This window comes from Formica exsecta, unplaced genomic scaffold (assembly GCF_003651465.1).
Source record: "Formica exsecta isolate Colony F162 unplaced genomic scaffold, ASM365146v1 scaffold49, whole genome shotgun sequence".
Classification (NCBI taxonomy): Eukaryota; Metazoa; Arthropoda; class Insecta; order Hymenoptera; family Formicidae; genus Formica; species Formica exsecta.
The window spans coordinates 149,005-169,869 of NW_021852138.1; the positions used below are offsets into that span (position 1 = coordinate 149,005).

At 30.1% G+C, this 20,865-nt stretch overlaps 2 protein-coding genes across 3 annotated transcripts in view; both read left to right on the forward strand.

The window, feature by feature from the left end:
• Positions 1 to 5,717: 5,717 nt before the first annotated feature.
• Positions 5,718 to 8,601, forward strand: LOC115241465 (aminopeptidase N-like). Of its 2 annotated transcripts, XR_003884905.1 has the most exons (5): positions 5,718 to 6,736; positions 7,139 to 7,329; positions 7,486 to 7,804; positions 7,907 to 8,158; positions 8,533 to 8,601. XR_003884905.1 is itself a non-coding variant. In XM_029817230.1 (4 exons), exons 1-3 carry the CDS (start codon positions 6,500 to 6,502, stop codon positions 7,766 to 7,768), a joined length of 711 nt encoding a protein of 236 aa, XP_029673090.1. In that variant the 5' UTR covers positions 5,718 to 6,499; the 3' UTR covers positions 7,769 to 7,804; positions 7,907 to 8,206. The 2 variants fall into 2 exon arrangements, 1 of the variants encoding a protein (XP_029673090.1); XM_029817230.1 differs by lacking the exon at positions 8,533 to 8,601 and having other exon boundaries at positions 7,907 to 8,206.
• Positions 8,602 to 10,716: 2,115 nt separating this feature from the next.
• The window catches only part of LOC115241467 (fatty acid synthase-like), a 24,677-nt gene continuing 14,528 nt past the window's right edge, over positions 10,717 to 20,865 (forward strand). Inside the window, 7 exon segments of the mRNA XM_029817234.1 lie at positions 10,717 to 10,975; positions 15,714 to 15,904; positions 16,368 to 16,618; positions 16,786 to 16,904; positions 17,271 to 17,320; positions 17,634 to 18,052; positions 18,907 to 19,197. Of these exon segments, the coding sequence (XP_029673094.1) occupies positions 15,733 to 15,904; positions 16,368 to 16,618; positions 16,786 to 16,904; positions 17,271 to 17,320; positions 17,634 to 18,052; positions 18,907 to 19,197 (1,302 nt within the window). The 5' untranslated portion in view covers positions 10,717 to 10,975; positions 15,714 to 15,732.

The following is a 20,865-nucleotide window of genomic DNA, read 5'->3' on the forward strand; positions in this document are numbered from 1 at the left end:
TGGATTTGAAAAAGATTTTATCTTTTATCAAGAGAACTGTGTTATTTTTTACCGAATGTATAATTTTTTTTCGAAAGCAGTGCAACTAATGGAAAAATCTTGTTCGATAGTTTTACTCGCCTACTCACGAGGGATCATCTCAGTGCTTGTATCACAATATTTTTTTACTCGATATTCTATATAAAATTATACAAATTTGTTATCGTAAAATGTGAATATTTCTTATATTGTTTTTCACGTGTAGAGAAACGTCAATTTGTGAATGTCCTTCAGTGACCTGTCAGTTTCGTCTTCTCGATTGCCGATGATATTGCGAATTCGATTAAATTTCGGATACAATATCTTTTGCTTTTACGGATAATAAATTTCTTTGGGAGTGGCGGACCTTGATCTCTCGCCGCTTTCTTGAAAAAATTTTCGCGGAACGGGAACAATCGCTGACCCGCGCTTTCGGCCCACTTCACCTTGCGGGTGTTTATAAACGGAACGAGCGGTAGTCACCGAGTTGAAATTCAAGCGGCGTCTTCCACGCTCGAGGCTTCATCGCCCGCGGAATAAGGATCCTATTTTATTCTTCTGCCTTTTTTTTTTGTTGTTTACTTTGTTCACCGCCGACTGCTAGCCCCGTAACCTGCTTTCGAACAGTTTGCGCGTGCGGAAATTCAGAGATATCTCTCTCACTCTCTTTCTCTCGTATAGTACATTTTTATGAAATACATTTTTCCGAAAAAAATTGTTAAAACTTTTTACGATATGCTTGACTTTTAACGTAAAGTGAAACTTTTCTAGCACGTCACATACCACAGCTGTAGCTTGATAAATTACATTAAAAATAGGTCTAACTTCGTATTTTCCAGAATTGTGATGTAATAAAACATTTCTGAAGCTGAAATCATATCAAATATAAAAAAACTATAAAAAATAATTATCTTTTTTTTTTATTTTGTTTTATTAAATTATGCAACTTTGTTTTTTGTGAATATAAATATAAACAAAATTGACAATATTCAAATACGTTAAGAATATAGCATTATTTTAAATATTTGTTGAATATAAGACTTGCAGGAAGTGTAATATATAACAATAGCTTGTTAGAAACTTGGAGATGCGGCATATGTTTACCTCGAAATTATGCGCACCGTAACATTATATTCTTTACGAAAAGACTTATTATATATGTGCGCGCGAGTTAAACGGTACTACCGACTGATGCGACCGACGCAATTACTAAGCCACGCGGTCAATCTCGCTAACAAGACGTCGCAACACAGACCAATTATTTGATATATCCGCATGAAAGATCGGAATTTTCAACGTATTTATAAAAATACGTATTGCTAATGCGAATTAAAAATATTGTAAGATAGTCGCAAGATAAATCAAATCTTAGAGTATCAATTACAATTTAACCCAGACAGCACAAGGATGTCCTTAGGACGTCCAAAGGGCATCCAGGACATACATGTAGGATATCCTGAGGATATCCTATTTTAATCCTCGGATCTCCTCTGGATGTCCTGAGGAAGAGTAAATGATAGCCGTACACTAGCCTCTGGAGAATCCAGGGAGATCCTGTGGAACATCTTAAGGATTTCTATAGGATATGTTAGGGATATTTTTCATACGTTAAAAGGAACAAATTCTAAAATTTAAATATAAATTAAGATTGCGTTCTGTTATTTACTGCCAATACTAAAAATCTAATACTAAAAATAGTTCACGTTCTTTAATATTTGAGGTTTTCGTGCTGTACATGAATATTTTAGGTTTGGCTTCCGGGTTTGAGTCGTGTAATATTTTCAAAACAATCCAATATCTGAATTCCCTATGTTGGGATTGCATCAGAAATTGAACTGATAAAAAATAATTATATTTTTAATTTCCTGTTAGTTGCTCTTTGCAAGCTTTATATAATTCTCATGACCAAATCTCAAATACGAGTTTGCGCGTTGCATAGCGGTAAACAAACGAACTAGCGGTTGAATACTATTTTTTGTAAGGTTTTTGGAATGTTGCGCATAGTAACATTTCTCATAAATTATTAAATAAATAATAATTTTGAATATGTGAAAATGTGCGCATCAAATTCAATTATTAATATTAAACGAAATTAATGTTAACAATTAATTGCACATGTATATGTCCTCTGGAAATCCAAAGGACATTCAATATAATAGACAGGGCAGGTATCCTACAGACATCCAGGGGTTATCCAATGGACATTTAAAAGACATTAATACTTATTACAATACTTAAAATTTCTAAATTATATTAAATAGCCTACATAACCGAAAGTAATCATGTATGCATATTAAATTTTCATAAAATATATTTATAATAATATCTTAAAACATCCTACAAATATCCTGAACCATCCTGGACATATTCAGGATGATCCTGAGGACGTTTTGTGCTGTCTGGGGAGTTACGTGTTTGGTGAGTTTCGTGTAAGTGTTGGACTCTTAAATTAAAAGAACGTTTATCTAAATTAAGTTTCTTATAATCTATGAGAAAAATAGGGTCTGCGGACGCCCGAGCTAGAAGTTTCCGTATCGTTCGATTCCTTCAATTCCTTGCGGCTTTCCCCCGAAGTTTTAATATCGCAGACGTGAGTTTGGATGTTTGTTTCGTGGTTTCCACTAGGAAATGTACGTCCAGATTAGTAAAGAGTTATCCGTTAATTAAAGGAGAGAAACAGTTTGATAATTGATTTCTTTTTAAAATAAAAAAGAAATAAAATTAATGAAACAAAAATAGTTTTGAATGAAAAAGAAAAAAAATTTAATATAGAAATCATAATAATGAGAATTATTTTAGAAATGATGAAAAAAAGTGTGAACATCGACCCTTAACATTACATCAAAATCTTTAAGTTAATCACATTTGCCCATCCGTAGAGGGAAGAAGAAGATGAGAAAAGAAAAACGAAATATTTAACACATAATCGAAATAAGTAATAATATGATAAATAAATGTTTGTACATTAAAGATTGGAAAAATTATCAAATAACTGTTTTCTTTGAAGAAAGAAAAGAGGGGATGAAATAAGAAGAGAAAAAAGCTTTAAATAGATTCACTGTTAGTTGCGTGCGAAAGTGACAAATTTAAAAATCTCGCTGAATAAGCGGAGCCAAGGTCTATCTCGGATCCTGGACTCCTGGATCCTGGAGCTGTCCGGAAAGATTGTTGTAATGTTAATTGTGATGTTAATACACTTGTACGCACAGTAAATACCACTTATTGCCACTGATATTATAAGTCTTTTGGTGGTATGAAAAGTAGTACTCTGCACTCGCACTGTAAGAGCCGCGAAGAAAAAAAAAGAATCGTGAGGGTTAAGAGTTAAGGGGATCCAAAAGTGACGGCCGAACTCCGACGGGTTAGCGCCCTCATCCAAGCGTAACTAAAATTATCGATAATACCGACCGGAATTATCGATAATATCAATAATTTTAGTTCCGCTGTTACCAATATAAATATTTTTGCATGTTCCTCCCCTTAAATTGACTGTCGAGAGTTAAGTATTTAATGTATCGAGAGCTGAAGACAAAATAAATTTTCGAGGGAGGATTTCGCGTATTCTCGAATCTTAGCGTTTCCTCGCGTACCCTCTCCATTAGGCAAGCAGAATCCTTTTTTAACGAATCAAATCTTTAATTATTGCCCCTCTCATGAGTTGGAGGTGTCTCCCTTCCAAAAGGAGGTCCAGGAGATTGTGTCTATTGGTATAGGCTTTTGTTTTTAGAAGATAAGTCCTGCCCATTGAAGAGTCCGCCATGATCGGCTAAGTTGACAGTTTTATTATTCCCTTGAAATTTATCTCAAACAGATAACGCGCAAGGGTGATCTGGCAGGCAAGTGGTGTCAAGTATCGTGAGTTTTCGTCACGGATCATAGTTGCATCAGTAAACTATTGTCCCAGTTCTTCTCCTTATTTTTTGTTTTAAAATTCTTAAGTCTATTACGTGGACCTTAGAGCTCGACTATTTGATCCATCTGTTTGTCTTTCGCAACCACATGATTTAGATTTTTTAGGTTTATTGTTTGCGTTGGGTGCAAAAAGGTTTCAGAGCGTAGACTTTTAGTATCAGTGAAAGAGTTTTGAAAGAAAAGAATCGTGGAGTCCACCGGATGTAACACATGTAGCCCAGTCAACGAAGGAAAAATTAAAAAAATAATTCCAAAAGTTTTGAAAACTTATAGAGATGTTCATTTAGGCTTACTAATGAACGTCTAAAAAGTCCTGAAAAATTGAAGATGAGCTATCGCCGCCATCTTGAAAAATAGATGAACTTTTTCGGTTTCTTGCATATATCTCGTAAAATATTAACTTAATTGAAAAAGTAGTAATTATCAAAATGAGAGTTTATTAAATCGTCTACAAAAAAGGTATGATTCAATTTTTTTTAGCTATAATAGTTTTCGAGAAAATAGGCTGCGAATGTCGCGTGAGTCGATCTGTATACAAGTATACACGTCCAATATGTATACTATAGTGATGGAATCTAATTCAGGACTCCGAAATGTTCATCCTTAAGATCCTCATCGTTATAATAGAACAAAAATGTTCATTGTAAATATATGAACTAGAAGAGGAATATTTAATTTTTATACATTTTTTATACTTACTTTTTGTTGACGCAGTCTTTTGCTAGCACGGCTAGTACAGGGAATATCCTCATTTGCCATAAAAAAATCCGATCGATCGTGTAGATCTTCGAAATCCTCTATACTGGACGATGTTCTCAAGCTTGCTTTCGATCGCAATTAATTCCTATCTTCTTGCATCCACACAAGATGCAAACAAACCGCGATTGGACACAACTGCGCGTGGCTCTTTTGCCTTTTTACTCGGATTTTACTTGATTTTAATCGTGTAAGAGCCTTACTTTTATATCTTTTTAATATACGCAGGCTGAAAAATGCGTTTTTCTTCGTTCTTTCAATATATTAGATTTACTTATGGACATAATCCTGTACTATTGTTTAAATCTTGGATCAAATACAGGAAGATCATTATTAAGAGTAGATTAAAAACTGAGTTTTTACGGAATTGTATTAGGCTTGATATTGTTCCCTCACATTTGTCGACTTTTTTGTTTAATTCTGAGACTAACCTTTTTAACCAGAGATCTGTTAATTACTTTAAGCGCTGTAGACGCGGTTTTGTCAAGAGATTGCTACAGATTGAGCTCTCTGACACTTATTCATGTATTAGATCGGCACACATGCATATTTACAAACTGTCACAGTCTTTATACCGTAACATCCTAATGTCTGTTTGTAACTCTTTTTTCGCAAGACAACAAGGACCTTTGTACTCCTTTTTTACTAATCTACATGATAAATTCCATAAGAAATTCAATCGCTTATCTATCGAACAGAAAAAAGAGCACATAGATTTTAAACCGATTCGCTATTTTTATCGCTCTCCTACTCATACAAAAGGTACATATGAGAAATCTCAGGAGTTTTCATTTAAACCGAGAAGCAATACCGCTCATGACTTGGAGATCCAAATTGACCCACACACTTTTAACGATACCGCACAACATCCTCTACACATTAATGAGAAGTGGTTTATTAATTTGTCGTCCACAGCTATCCCCAATGATGTTCAAAGCATATTACAGTTGGGTGATAACTTTAGCCTTCCCATTTCTAACAGGGAAAAACTAACTATTGAATTTATCAAAAATATTGAAAGCAATGACATATTTTGATATAAAATACATTTTATCTAACATATTTTGATATAAAATAAGTGTTTTTATTAGTATTTGATATAAAATACATTTTATACGTCCCCCTTGATATCCAATAGTTTTCATTTCACAGTTTTTTTTTTCTACAACCAATATTTTCTGCGATATTAACTTGTAACATTTCATTTGTCTCACCCTGTATACAGAATGTCCGTCCATAAATGTCCAAGCAAATATCTCACAACTGATTGAAGTTGTGTTATATTATGATCTTGTGTTATAGATCGTTGGATTCGTCTCAGTAACGGTTACAAGACTGCGTAAAAAAATCCATATAGTCTCATTTAAAAAAATAAAGGAGACCTTGATCTTACCTTAGTTTATCAATCGATAAGAAAATCCCTCTTATCATCATATATTCCCCTTGATATCAAACAGTTTTCATCTCACACCTTTTTTCTATAACCAATATTTTCTACGATATTAACTTATAGCGATTTATTTGCCTCACACTGTATGTTACATATATGTATAAATACATGATATATGTATGTATAAATATATGCATTTATGCATATATACGTATATCTTTTTTTCTCTTTTTTTTGGAAAATTACACAGGTCTGCATGATTTTGCGGTCTGGAGAAAACAATTAGTTTTATATATTCTTTTCTTTCATATATTTCTTTCTTAATAAATTCAATCCAACCCGAAAACAATAAAAAGATTTTATTATTTTTTGATAGGATATTATCGCGTGAATTATGATTCTCAAAATTGGGAATTAATTACAATGTATTTAAAGGAGAATTACGCAAATATACACGTTTTGAATCGTGCCCAACTTATTGATGATGCTTTTCACTTAATGTTAACACACCAAGTTGATTCCTCAATATTCTGGGATATCACAAAATATCTCCAGCAAGAGACAAATTATGTGGCCTGGTATCCTATGTTCAAAGCTTTAGAATACATGTCGAGCATCTTTAGTATTGATACTGTCGGTTCCAAACTTCATTTTGTGAGGGTAATTGTCACTAAATTTATATTTAATAAAATTGTCACATATTAGATAGATATGCATGTAAAATAATTGCTACAGTTATCGAATAATTTGAAAAAGTAGAATATATAAGAATATAAGAAACACATTAAATTGTACAATAATATTTAGATTAAAATTAGAAATTTAAAAAAAGAAGAATTTCATATTTTCCATAAAAACATATACACATTTTTTCTTTCCGCTACTTTGTTGCTATTTACAAATTTGCAAACATACTGCAGAGTTTATATCTAGTAGTCTGATAATGATTTATAAAAATAGAACAGAAAAAAATAAAATAGAACATAGAAAAAAAGGATAGTAACAAATGTATTGTAACAAAAATAAATATAAAACTTTATATTATTTAACAATAATTCTTAGATAATGATGCGGAATACATTACATGATATGTTGGAGAAAATTAATTATATAGAAGTTCCTAACGAAGATGAGCATAAAAAATGTTTAAGGCAAGAGGCTGCGAAATGGGCATGTTTATTACATCGCCGGGAGTGTTTAGAAAAAGCCAACAATAAATTAATGCAACATTTTGCGGACCCTAAAAAGCATAAGTAATATTTTTTATATTACATTTATTACATTAATACTTTTATGCCTGCTTTCTTATATTTTATACAATGTTTGAGATTAAAAGTTAATCAATTAAATTACACAGAATTATATGCTAAAGTTTTATAACAGAATTTTTTTTCTCTGATATTTTATAGACTTTTGCCGTGGTGGACAGAATGGACATATCGTAATGGTTTGTCTTTATGCGAAGCAGACTCTATTTGGAAAGATTTGTATAATATGTGGGTGAACAACACTGATAATAAAATTTCTAAATTCTTAAGTTGCATTCAAAATGTTGATATCATCAAATACTATTTAAGCAAAACAGCAAATGTGATTAAGGAATCGAGTCCGGAAGATTATATTTTAAGATTGCAAGCTATTAACAATTTTCTTACTACTATCACAAAACATGTAAGAATCGAATATACATAGCTGCATATTAAGTAATTTCGAAAAAATAATACCTAGGTAAGAAGTAATATTTTTTTGTCAATGTACACTACTTTTAACAACTTATACAAACATGAAATTTTTCTTTTTATTCATATTTTCTATTTTATTTTTATATAGACAAATCAGCATAGTTGCAACATTAACTGTTATTATTAATCATTTATATGATGACGAACAGCTTATCAAGGTAAATATTTTATGAATTTATTTACGTTAAGTATGATTCTTCCTAAAAACAGTTGAATTATTATTTATTAACAATAAGTATCAAAATGTTATTTTTTAGTTAGAAAATTTTCTGAAAAATGATCTGAGGAGGAGAAAACTGCATTTTGAATTTAGTACAGAAATATCATCTCAAAAAATAAGGTAAATTTTATTTTATGAAAATTTCCTACTGATTCGAAAAACATTGTATATTTTGTTAATTTGATTTGATACTCACCTTTATTTATAAGAGAATATATAAATTAATATTATATATATGTATAATAGAAATTTAAATTATATATATGATAATGTAAAATTGCGATAAAATCACGTATTCACGTTCAAGCACAAGTTTAAAAACTTCTTATTATATTAATCTTCATGTGGAAATATATATCGTTTTTCGCCAGTGCATATGTAATAAACTTTAAAAAGTTTAATCAAGTTATTAATCAAGCTTTCTCACTAATCACTTTATCATTATTATTTCACCGTATTTTACTAAGTGTTACTTTTGATATAATTTGTTTTAGAAACACGAAGCAAATGCGAATCTGTTAAAAATTCAGGATAAGATAAAAAATCGTCGCTCCCAAATCGAGGATCTGCATAAATTTTCACAAATATTTAAGTATTAATAAAATTAATAAAAAGTAAGAAAACTAGAGTGCAAACGTGTGTCATGTTATGCTCGTGCACATGTCTATTTCTATTATAAACGTTTTCTACGTAGCTTATATTTATTTTCATTTATGTTATTGATTATTTATTATATTATTGTTATTCTTATAATCAAGAAAATGTGTTAATGATAGATTCGTATTTACAAAAACACTTTACAAGATGTCTAACAATATTTCTTGTTAATATATTTCTCTCTTCTATTATTTTTTTTAAGCAGCATGAATATACATATAACATTTCAAAAATATTGTATATTTCTCTCCCTCTCCATCTCCCTCTCACCCTCTCCCTTCTCTCCCCCTTCCCCTTTGCCCTCCCCCCCTCTCTCTCTCTTTTTCTCTCTCTCTCGCTGTGAAATATTTTTTTAACAGCTTGCGTGCATTTTGCAATAAATTATTCAAAATTTTTATTTTAAATACGAATTTGATTATGTACTAATGCCTGATTTGTTGACCAACGTTTATTGATCAACAAGATATTTATTAACAAATTTAGAAGTTGTTGGCATAACGTATCTATTTATTGTAATGTCGTATATCGAACACCGTTAGTCTTTGATAATCGGTAAAAGTGACGTTTTGGGGATGCAGCCCCGATGACCTTGACCTTGACATATGTTGTCAAGGTCACCCTCCTGAGTGACCTTCAGAAGGTTTTAGCCGTCGCTCATTTTTTATTAAAAAGTTATTAACTAAAATATTATTTATGCCACCCCGAAGGGGGGGGGGCGGAACCTATTGTATCCATGCATACATTTTTAAAGCAAAGTGAGATTCTACATGTGTTGTACATGAGTTGAATCTCGCTTCGCGTGGAAAGTTGTAAACCCATGTGGAACCTCACTTTGCATTAAAAAGTGTATGCATAAAACAGTGGGTTCCGCCTCCCCTACGGGGGGGCTCCACTCCCAAAAAAAATAACCTAACCCAAACCTATTTCTAATTTAATTTCTCTCTATCTTTAAAATATAAACTTGGTAATTTATGCTGACTGCCATATAAACAACATATAGTGAGTAAGGGCCCGGGCACATAAAAAAACTTAAGCAGTAAACTTAAGCGTAGCTTAAGCGTAGCTTACGTTTCAATATGACTGCCTTACTGTTCGACCGTGATTAGTCAATTCGCCTACGTCTTAAGTCTTACTGCTTAAGTTTTTCTATGTGCCACGGCCCTTAACACCGTCGCGTTTATCGTAGACGCAAAAGAAACCGTCGCGCCGAGATAATCGGCACAGCGTTTTTATATACACGGCGCCCGTCACAACAAACACGACCACGCGCCACGCGGCGAACATCTGTCGTGCTTATATATCAATACTATACGCCTGGAGCTCAATTTGCGGAATCTTCCGCATTTATTTATTAAACCGCGCGTCTAACAGCGACCGCGCCCTGAACGTTTCGCGCTCGCACACCGCCGCGCGCCGCGAACGTTTCTCGCCAGCACACCGCCACGCGCCCGCTTCACGGGATTTAAGTTATTGTACTTGACCATTGCCGAAGGAGGCAAATAAAGAGATTAACTTACAACCAAAATCTATCGTCGTGTCTCACCACTTTCTCAAGCCCTGATTTCGACCGAGCTTTATCCGACCTCGCGAAAGCGGCCCGTTACAATATAAATAATAATATAATTTCGTGATGTTTTACAATTTATAATAGTTAATCAAGTTAATCAAGATAAATGATCTAAAATATTTCTTTGAAACACAATAGAAATGCGTGTTGCAACATTGAAATATACTCTTTCATTATTGTATCTATTTTGATCTATTTAAATATTCAAAACCTTTTAATACGTATTTTGTTTATGTTTGTTCCGTTTTCTTACATTTATAAAATATGTTATATTAATATGCTAGATTATATAAATATATATAAACTTTATCAAAATTATTTGTTATTGCATATTTTTTTGATGTTTTATAAGTGCGCATAAGTTTGAATAAACAATGCATCTCGCGTTTAAATATAATTTTCAAAATACTACTTTAACTTGCACGTTGTTACTTTGTGATTGCGTAACCTTTGAACTTTGACAATGAATATGTATAGTGATTTTAATTGAATGTATAATTCTACTGATTTCTGCCATTTATCTATTTTTTTCCCGGAAGTGAAGCTGTTATATATTGAGCAGTTATCACACAGTTCATATCTGATTTTACAGATAGTATGGCATGATTTACTCTGTGGTGTAGGTTGTCATCGTATTAGCCAGTTTTATAAATTTCTGTTTTTAATAGAGTTACTGTTAGTTTAAAAAAAAAATTATTTGAGAATTGAACGTGGTGAGTATAAATATTTCTTGTATTTCTTTTTCATAAATATATATTTTTTTAAACTTTTGAGTAAGTTATCTCAAAGATTAATTCTGTATGTAACTGAATCATGTGCATAATATAGTGCGCACAATTTGAGCAAACGTGAAATAAAGTTTATAGTTTTATCGGTCTTCTTTTTGCTTTAAATATTCTAAACATCTGTGCTATGTTTTTAGTCTGCTATATTCTAAATACATATATGTATACCCCTAAAAAATAAAAAAACTCTGAAAATTAAAAAATAGCTTATAAAATAATTTTCCTCTAAAAAATAAAAAACCCCTAAAAAATATAAAAATAAAAACTAACAGAAATTTTTCTTTATCAACACATTCTTAAATAATGATGTTGAATTTATGAATAATTAAACCAATCTTGTTATACTACGATTAGGTCATTGATTAGAAAAACTTAAAAAACTTTTATTTTATATATATTTACTTGGAAAACTATAAAAAAATTAAAATTGTACGACTATTCTCTTTTTCTATACATTTTATGCTAAATTTTTCGTTGTTTCAAAAATAGTTTTTAAAATTTCATACCAAATAAATATTTTGTATAACATATAAAATAGCACTATCATATTGCGGATTTTATTACAAATAGTAAATCATATAACTATTTAACCCTTACTGCAATAATGTCGATCACATTAAGCACTAATCTCAAATTTAAAAATGCCCATTGCCAAACTGATTGATTTGTTTTGAAATTAATCATAAGCTTTACCAGATAGGCCCGGAACGAAAAGGATTAAGATTAAAGTGTCAATTTTTTAATAAAAATAAAATGCATTTTAATTTTCTCGAGAGAATCTATATTATTTCTATAAATGCAAGATTGATTTTATGACAAATACTATTTCAAATTACAAATCCTCACAAACTGAATTACTTATCTTGTATGTTATTACTGTCATTTTAAATTATTTACAAAATTAAAGTTTTTGTTAACAAATAATAATAAAAAAATAATTTCACGTGTATTGCACGCACGAAAACACAAATACATAAAACAAATTTATGATAATATATTAAATGCATAAAATATATATATATGATAATATATCATAATAAAAAAAAAGTAAGAGAAGAATTACACGATATAGCACTTATATGTAGTACTTTAAAATAGCAATAATTTAGTATTATAAAAAATATGCAAATACTAAATAATGAACGTAAGGAATAAAAAATGTATTATTATAAAATGAAAGGCAGAAAAGATTAAAGATAGTGTTTAAATTTATATAAAGAATTTAAAAAAAGTTATTGTTATAACTAAAATTACAATTAATTGAAGTATATTAATTATTTAAAATTATTAATTCTAATAATGGGATCTAAATGTAAAAGTTGAAGATAAATTCAAGTTTATTTTAAACCGGTATAAGCGGTGAAAAGAGCGGAGTATTATTAACAGAGCTAAGGTATATTACATCTATTGAAACAAACGCATTAATAGTTAATGTAGCCATCATTATTGAGTTTAAAAATAGAGTATTAGTTGTGTGCAAATTTCAAAGATTTATAATTAAAAATAAGATATGTATATATGTATATACATATGTATTACGATTATAATATACACTGCTCAAAAAAATTATAGCATAAAAAATATTTGACGAAAATTGGCCAACTTTGACTGCCGATCACTTCGCGAAAAATTATCGTAGACGAATGATTTTTTTTTTTAACTGTAGCTTGACGTCTTTACTTTAAGAATGTACCTCCATTTTTTGCATACGGTGCACCCCTATTCCTGTAACCCCTGAAATCTGAGGGCATATTTGGCATACTGAAAATTGCAAAGTTTGACGGAATGCACGGACGTGAAAAAATTTTTAGGGTTTTTTATTTTTTAGAGGAAAATTATTTTATAAGCTATTTTTCAAATTTTTTAGAGGAACATTTTTTTATAAGCTGTTTTTTAGAGGTAAATATATTTTTAAGCTTTTCGTTGCGTACGTAAGTTGGGATATTTTTTAAGTACTTGGCGTATTTTTTTTACCTTTGTAAGGTCTTTTTTAGTGGGATATCACTGCTTTTTGTAAAAATTTATATTTTCTCTGAAAAATATAAATTACTACATTATACAGTATATACATGGATGTGAATTTTTTAAAGATTTATTTAATAGAAAGGAAATATTTTTTTGGAAGAAATTATATAAACAGTATATAATTTTACAAAGCTTATATGTACCTAATTGAATTTGAGCGGACACAATCACAACGTGTCTTAATGCTCAATCTCTTATTGTCAATCATTCAACAGGTTTTAAAACAGGATCTAATTTTAATAAGATATAATTTTATTTTTATAGATATAATTTTAATACAGAAGTTAAACTGTATAGGTATTTTATAGATATAATTTTATTACAGATGTTAAACTGTATAATCAATAATAAACTGTATAATCAATAATAATATAAATTGTGTAAGTAAATATATATCAAAATATAGAAAGCATTAAAAAGGAATTTTTTTATTACGAATCGTCATTTAATATGAATATGAAACAAGTCCATTTTATTGAATAAACGCATACACATAAATGGTATATAATTCCTTCTATAATGTATTCTAATAAATGATATAACCAGAAGAGATCAAATATTTTTTTGCATTTATTGATTTATTAAATATGCTTATATATATCGCGAAATAGTACAACACAAGAAGAAAAGTGATAAAGTGATTAACGGTTATTAAGAGTATCGTGGAATAGTGCAAGGAAGAGATGTGATTTCTTTTAATAGATGTTATATTGAGCAAAGTTAGATTATTTTAGCAAAATCGATCGTCGGATGCTTACAATTGAGTGAATCATTGCATTATCAATTAACATATTTGTGATAAATACATTGTTGGAAAATGATTATGGAATCATTGAAGGAATATTTGAAGATTTTGAATCGTGTTTTCGATAACGATAAACTGGTAATTACGTGTGAACGCGCATTCATGTATAATGTTTATTTATATATTATATATAAATGTAATTAATGCATAATTAATATTTTTAATTTAACTTACAAATAGTTAAACAATGAGTTTATGTTAATACAGCAAAATAAGCCTTGTGGAAATTCTACCAAAAATATCATAAAATAACATTGAATTTCAGTGGAGAGAGAGAGAGAGAGAGAGAGAGAGAGAGAGAGAGAGAGAGAGAGAGAGAGACACATTAATTATATTTATAATTAATATATAAGTAAACATTCACACATTTCCAGAACCAAAAGTTGCGAGTAATTTCAGATCTGCAAAATGTTTGTGGACACTATAGAAATGCTTCGATATAAATTTATCATTTCATTATTTTTTATGAAACCAATTAATAAAAATGTGTATTCAATGTTGTTGTTTCTGTGATGTTCTTAATAGAACTTTTACCAGATTTATTTTGCTACATTAACATAAACTCGTTGCGTAGTTATTTGTAAGTTAACATCAAAATATATCAATTTATGCATTAATTATATTTATATAATATATAAATAAATATTATATTTATATAAAATATAAATAAATAGTATACAGGGTGTCCCAGATCATTTGGGACAACACTCGTGTGCAGATAGAGCGGACCAAACTGAGTCGGGAAGTTCTCTACCATTTTTGCTATAACGCTTAATAAAGGAATTATTATTGAGTAAAGTCTGGCCAATCAGCGCCGATCGTTAGCCGGGCGCACGTCGGTGAGCCGCGCGCCTGGTTATATGCGGCAGCACACACTTTACGGCGCGTGGCTTACCGACGTGCACCCGGCTAAAGGCTGGCGCTGATTGACCAGACTTAACTCAATAATAATTCCTTTATTAAGCGTTATAAAAAAAAATGATAGATGACTTTTCGATTCAGTTTGGTCCGCTCTATCTGCACACGAGTATTGTCCCAAATGATCTGGTACACCCTGTATACATGAATGTGCGTTCATGCGTATAATTACCAGATTATCAAAATCATGGCTAGCCAAAATCTCCAAATATTCCTTCAATGCCTCCATAATCATTTTCCAACAATCAATTTATTACAAATATGTTAATTGGTAATGCACAGATTCAAGCAGATTTCTTGTAAAGCATTTGTTCAATTTTGCTTATATAACCTAACCTTGGTCAATACAATTAAAAGATATCACTTCTCTTCCTTGCACTATTCTGCGATATTCTCATAACTGTTAATCACTTTTCACTCTTCTTGCCGCGCGTACTCTTATAAAATAGAAACATTATTATTATCTCACACGTATGTACACGCATCCACATATGATCTTGTCTCATAAACATTCTGCACATTCAAGCGAATAATCGTACATAAGCAATGTGAACACCGCTTGAGGGACAAAATCGCTTTGCGTGTGTGCGTGCGAGCATAGGTACGTGAGTTGTCTGAAATCTGAAACTGAAAGAAATATCACAATTCTGGTATACGATTATCATTCCTCAGGATTGACTGCACCAATCTTATTCAAACTGGTCGCAAATTTTTGATTACGGCTTTAGTTCCTGAGGAATTTTAATCGAAAGTTTATGAGACGTAGAACTCCGGATAAGCTACTTGGTAGCATCACGGCCCCTGTATATAGACAAAACTGTTGACAAGCCGAAAGGATTTTTTTTATATACTTGGCGTCGCGACGCTACCGCGTCGCTTGATGTAACACTGAAATAAAGTTCTGGTATCTCTTTACAGAATTGACATTCTTTGGAAGATGGAAAATAACAAGCGGTTCAATCCATATGTCAGCGTAGATGCTGAAGAAGAAATAGTTATCTCTGGCATTGCCGGACGATTTCCTAATTCTAACAATATAAAAGAATTTCAGGACAATCTTTTCAATAAAATCGATCTTGGTTCGAGCGATCATCAACGCTGGACCAACTGTATTAAAATTTTTTCTCAAAACTATTTGGAGAAGTCCACATATAAAATAAATAAAATTATATATATAAAATATGTCTTTAAGAATATTTTAGTATAATTTATTATCTATGACTTAACAATATGACAATATTATATTTATCCAAATTATTTTAAATTTTAACAGATATTTTCGAGATGCCTCCCCGAATAGGAAAAATCAATAATATACAAAAATTTGACGCAGAATTCTTTAATATATCGGTCGAAGAAGCTCATGTGATTAATCCTGGATGCAGACTGTTACTTGAGCATACCTATGAAGCAATTATTGATGGGGGTGTAAATCCCCTAGAATTACAAGTATAAATAAAAAAAATTACATATATAAAATATGTCTTTAAGAATATTTTAGTATAATTTATCATCCATGACTTAACAATATAACAATATTATATTTATCCAAATTATTTTAAATTTTAACAGATGTCTCCGAGATGCCTCCTCGAATAGGAAAAATCAATAATACGCAAAAATTAGATGCAGAATTCTTTAACATATCAGCCGAAGAAGCTCATGTGATTGATCCTGGATGCAGAATGTTACTTGAGCATACTTATGAAGCAATTATTGATGGGGGTGTAAATCCCGCAGAATTACAAGGAACAAACACAAGCGTTATCACAGCAATATGTATTTGTGATACACATCCGGATTTAATATACGACAAAATTCATGTATGCGGTTATTTTCTCAATAACTTAATATCAGAAATCGATAAAACAAATACGCTTTTAAAAGTGTATAAATATATTAATATGTATACATATTGCTAAATATGGGAAAAATATTTATATGAAATATTTATATATAAAAATTGTATCACACACATAATTGTTAATAGATTGCTGGATTACCCATTCTTGGATGCAATATAGGCATGATAGCAAACAGAATTTCTTATTGGCTCGGCGTTACTGGACCATCGTATAACATCGATACTGCATGTAGCTCGAGAAGATAGTGTTTAAATTTATATAAAGAATTTAAAAAAAGTTATTGTTATAACTAAAATTACAATTAATTGAAGTATATTAATTATTTAAAATTATTAATTCTAATAATGGGATCTAAATGTAAAAGTTGAAGATAAATTCAAGTTTATTTTAAACCGGTATAAGCGGTGAAAAGAGCGGAGTATTATTAACAGAGCTAAGGTATATTACATCTATTGAAACAAACGCATTAATAGTTAATGTAGCCATCATTATTGAGTTTAAAAATAGAGTATTAGTTGTGTGCAAATTTCAAAGATTTATAATTAAAAATAAGATATGTATATATGTATATACATATGTATTACGATTATAATATACACTGCTCCGCTAGTGTACATTTGTGCCTCCATCCTAATATAACTTACCAGTTTTTTCGTTTGGGTATGTGAAAAATAATATTATTGTGTTCAGAGTTATGTGTTGCGTTGTTAAATGGAATAAATATTTATGGATACATTTATAAAAATAATAATATGTATATAATGATAATGTTTATTAATTCATGTTTTGTTGAATGTAGCAATTTTTGTTTTTAAATGACACAATTAATTTGCTTATATATATCCACATTAAATTTTTTAAGTACTTGGTATATTATTAGAGAAACTAGAAACACACACACACACACAAAATTATATCTTCTATATTGATTGAAACAATAAACTATGAACATGAACTATTGATATTGTTTTAGGAGTTTTATCTAATGATGGCTACTGTAAACCTTACGATGAAGAAGGCTCTGGTTACATGCGTAGTGATGCAGCTGTAGTAGTATACCTACAAAAGGCAAAGGATGCAAGAAGAATCTATGCGACCTTTGTCTATGGTAAAACCAACTGCGATGGCTTTAAAAAAGAAGGAATTACCTTTCCATCATTTGACAAGCAAAAAATATTATTGGAAGAATTTTACGAAGAATGTGATATTTCGCCTCTTGAATTATCTTACGTGGAGGGTCATGCAACTGGTACTCTAGCCGGTGATCCTGTAGAACTTCAAGCCATCGATGAAGCTATATGCGCTAAAAGACAGCTTCCTCTATTAATGGGTTCAGTGAAGTCAAATATTGGACATTCAGAGCCGGTTAGCGGTCATTGTCAAATTGCAAAGGTGAATTTACAATAAAATAGGGTTAATAATAACAGCAAATAGGCTTAGAGTACACACAATAAAGTGGGAATACTGACATATAAAAGCCAAGGCGCGGGTATTGGTGCGCGAACTTATTATTGTTAAGTTTTATTAACAAATGTGCATTAAAAATGTAGTCGGACCGTTTTTTGGTCCATCTTCAGCATAGATATAAATATGTAGAAATTAAATTGGAATTTTATAACCTGACATGCATCACATTTGTTGTTGCAGTTAAATTCCAAATTAAAATTAATAATCAGAATGGAAGGCTCACTAAAACCCGCGTAGAATCTGTACAAATTAATGAACAACGTCCAAACGTCATCGTTATACGTATATCATTGATTGTTTACAATATAATTGCGACCAATGTTAGTACGGTTGGTACGATCACAAAAACAACGGTCATAAAGATGGTCATAAACCAAAGTCAAAAAGCAGAAAAGATGTAAGAGAAAGGCTAATGCGGCAAATTTACTTAATCTTTAAATTCAATTCAAACTTTGAAATCAAAATCCAAATTCGTTTCTCAATAAATCAATCCTTGAATTTTTGGCAAGTTTTCCATTATAGAGGAAATACGTACAGATCACAAAAACAAGTCCTAAAACGAAGTAAAAGCAAAAACGACGAAAAAATGGCAAATGCGACAATAATTAATTTTAATTAATTTTTTAATTCTATCTAAATTTTTAGATCTTAATTTAAATTTTCAAATCCATCAACTTTTTATATTTTGACAAAATAGGGTTAATACAATTACATAATCTAATGCCACATGTAAACTTAAGCAAGTTTTTTTTTTATTTCAATGTTATTTTTGGATAAAGGTTTTAATAGCGATGGAAACTGGTATAATGGCTCCTACTATACATTTTAAACATCCACGAAAGAATATGACTGCTATCATTGAAGGAAGAATAAATATAGTCACTGAACCGACAGAATGTAAGGGTGGTTATATCGGTATTAATTCCTTCGGATTTGGCGGTGCTAATTGCCACATATTACTGAAATCAAATCCAACAATTAAAGTCAATAATGGAGGAGACGATAATTTACCTAGACTCGTAGCCTTATCTGGATGTACGGAGGAAGCAGTTAAAATTATATTAGAAGACGTAAGTACACGTTACAATTTATTTCACAAATAATCTAATCTTTCTTATACTTATCTTGTATGTTATTACTGTCATTTTAAATTATTTACAAAATTAAAGTTTTTGTTAACAAATAATAATAAAAAAATAATTTCACGTGTATTGCACGCACGAAAACACAAATACATAAAACAAATTTATGATAATATATTAAATGCATAAAATATATATATATGATAATATATCATAATAAAAAAAAAGTAAGAGAAGAATTACACGATATAGCACTTATATGTAGTACTTTAAAATAGCAATAATTTAGTATTATAAAAAATATGCAAATACTAAATAATGAACGTAAGGAATAAAAAATGTATTATTATAAAATGAAAGGCAGAAAAGATTAAAGATAGTGTTTAAATTTATATAAAGAATTTAAAAAAAGTTATTGTTATAACTAAAATTACAATTAATTGAAGTATATTAATTATTTAAAATTATTAATTCTAATAATGGGATCTAAATGTAAAAGTTGAAGATAAATTCAAGTTTATTTTAAACCGGTATAAGCGGTGAAAAGAGCGGAGTATTATTAACAGAGCTAAGGTATATTACATCTATTGAAACAAACGCATTAATAGTTAATGTAGCCATTATTGAGTTTAAAAATAGAGTATTAATTGTGTGCAAATTTCAAAGATTTATAATTAAAAATAAGATATTTATATATGTATATACATATGTATTACGATTATAATATACACTGCTCAAAAAAATTATGGCATAAAAAATATTTGCCGAAAATTGGCCAACTTTGACTGCCGATCACTTCGCGAAAAATTATCGTAGACGAATGATTTTTTTTTAAACTGAAGCTTGACGTCTCTACTTTAAGAATGTACCTCCATTTTTTGCATACGGTGCACCCCTATTCCTGTAACCCCTGAAATCTGAGGGCATATTTGGCATACTGAAAATTGCAAAGTTTGACGGAATGCACGGACGTGAAAAAATTTTTTAGCCAGGCTTTATTCAATAATAATTCTTTTATTAAGCGTTGTAGAAAGAAATGATACAGGACTTTTCTGCTTAGATTACTGTGCTCTACCCGCTCACGAGCGTTGGCATAATCTTTACCAGACATCTTAAATATATACATATATATATATATATATATATATATATATATATATATATATATATATATATATATATATATATATATATATATATATATATATATATATATATATATATATATATATATATATATATATATATATATATATATATATATATATATATATATATATATATATATATATATATATATATATATATATATATATGTATATATTTAAGATGTCTGGTAAAGATTATGCCAACGCTCGTGAGCGGGTAGAGCACAGTAATCTAAGCAGAAAAGTCCTGTATCATTTCTTTCTACAACGCTTAATAAAAGAATTATTATTGAATAAAGCCTGGCTAAAAAATTTTTTCACGTCCGTGCATTCCGTCAAACTTTGCAATTTTCAGTATGCCAAATATGCCCTCAGATTTCAGGGGTTACAGGAATAGGGGTGCACCGTATGCAAAAAATGGAGGTACATTCTTAAAGTAGAGACGTCAAGCTTCATCTTGAAAAAAAAATTCATTCGTCTACGATAATTTTTCATGAAGTGATCGGCA

What these genes read in the sequence shown, in the direction of transcription:
- LOC115241465 (XM_029817230.1), top strand. Translation starts at nt 6,500, where the DNA reads ATGTATTTAAAGGAGAATTACGCAAATATACACGTTTTGAATCGTGCC. An exon ending in CCAAACTTCATTTTGTGAGG is followed by an intron (nt 6,737 to 7,138) that starts GTAATTGTCACT and finishes AATAATTCTTAG; the next exon opens with ATAATGATGCGGAATACATT. An exon ending in GCGGACCCTAAAAAGCATAA is followed by an intron (nt 7,330 to 7,485) that starts GTAATATTTTTT and finishes GATATTTTATAG; the next exon opens with ACTTTTGCCGTGGTGGACAG.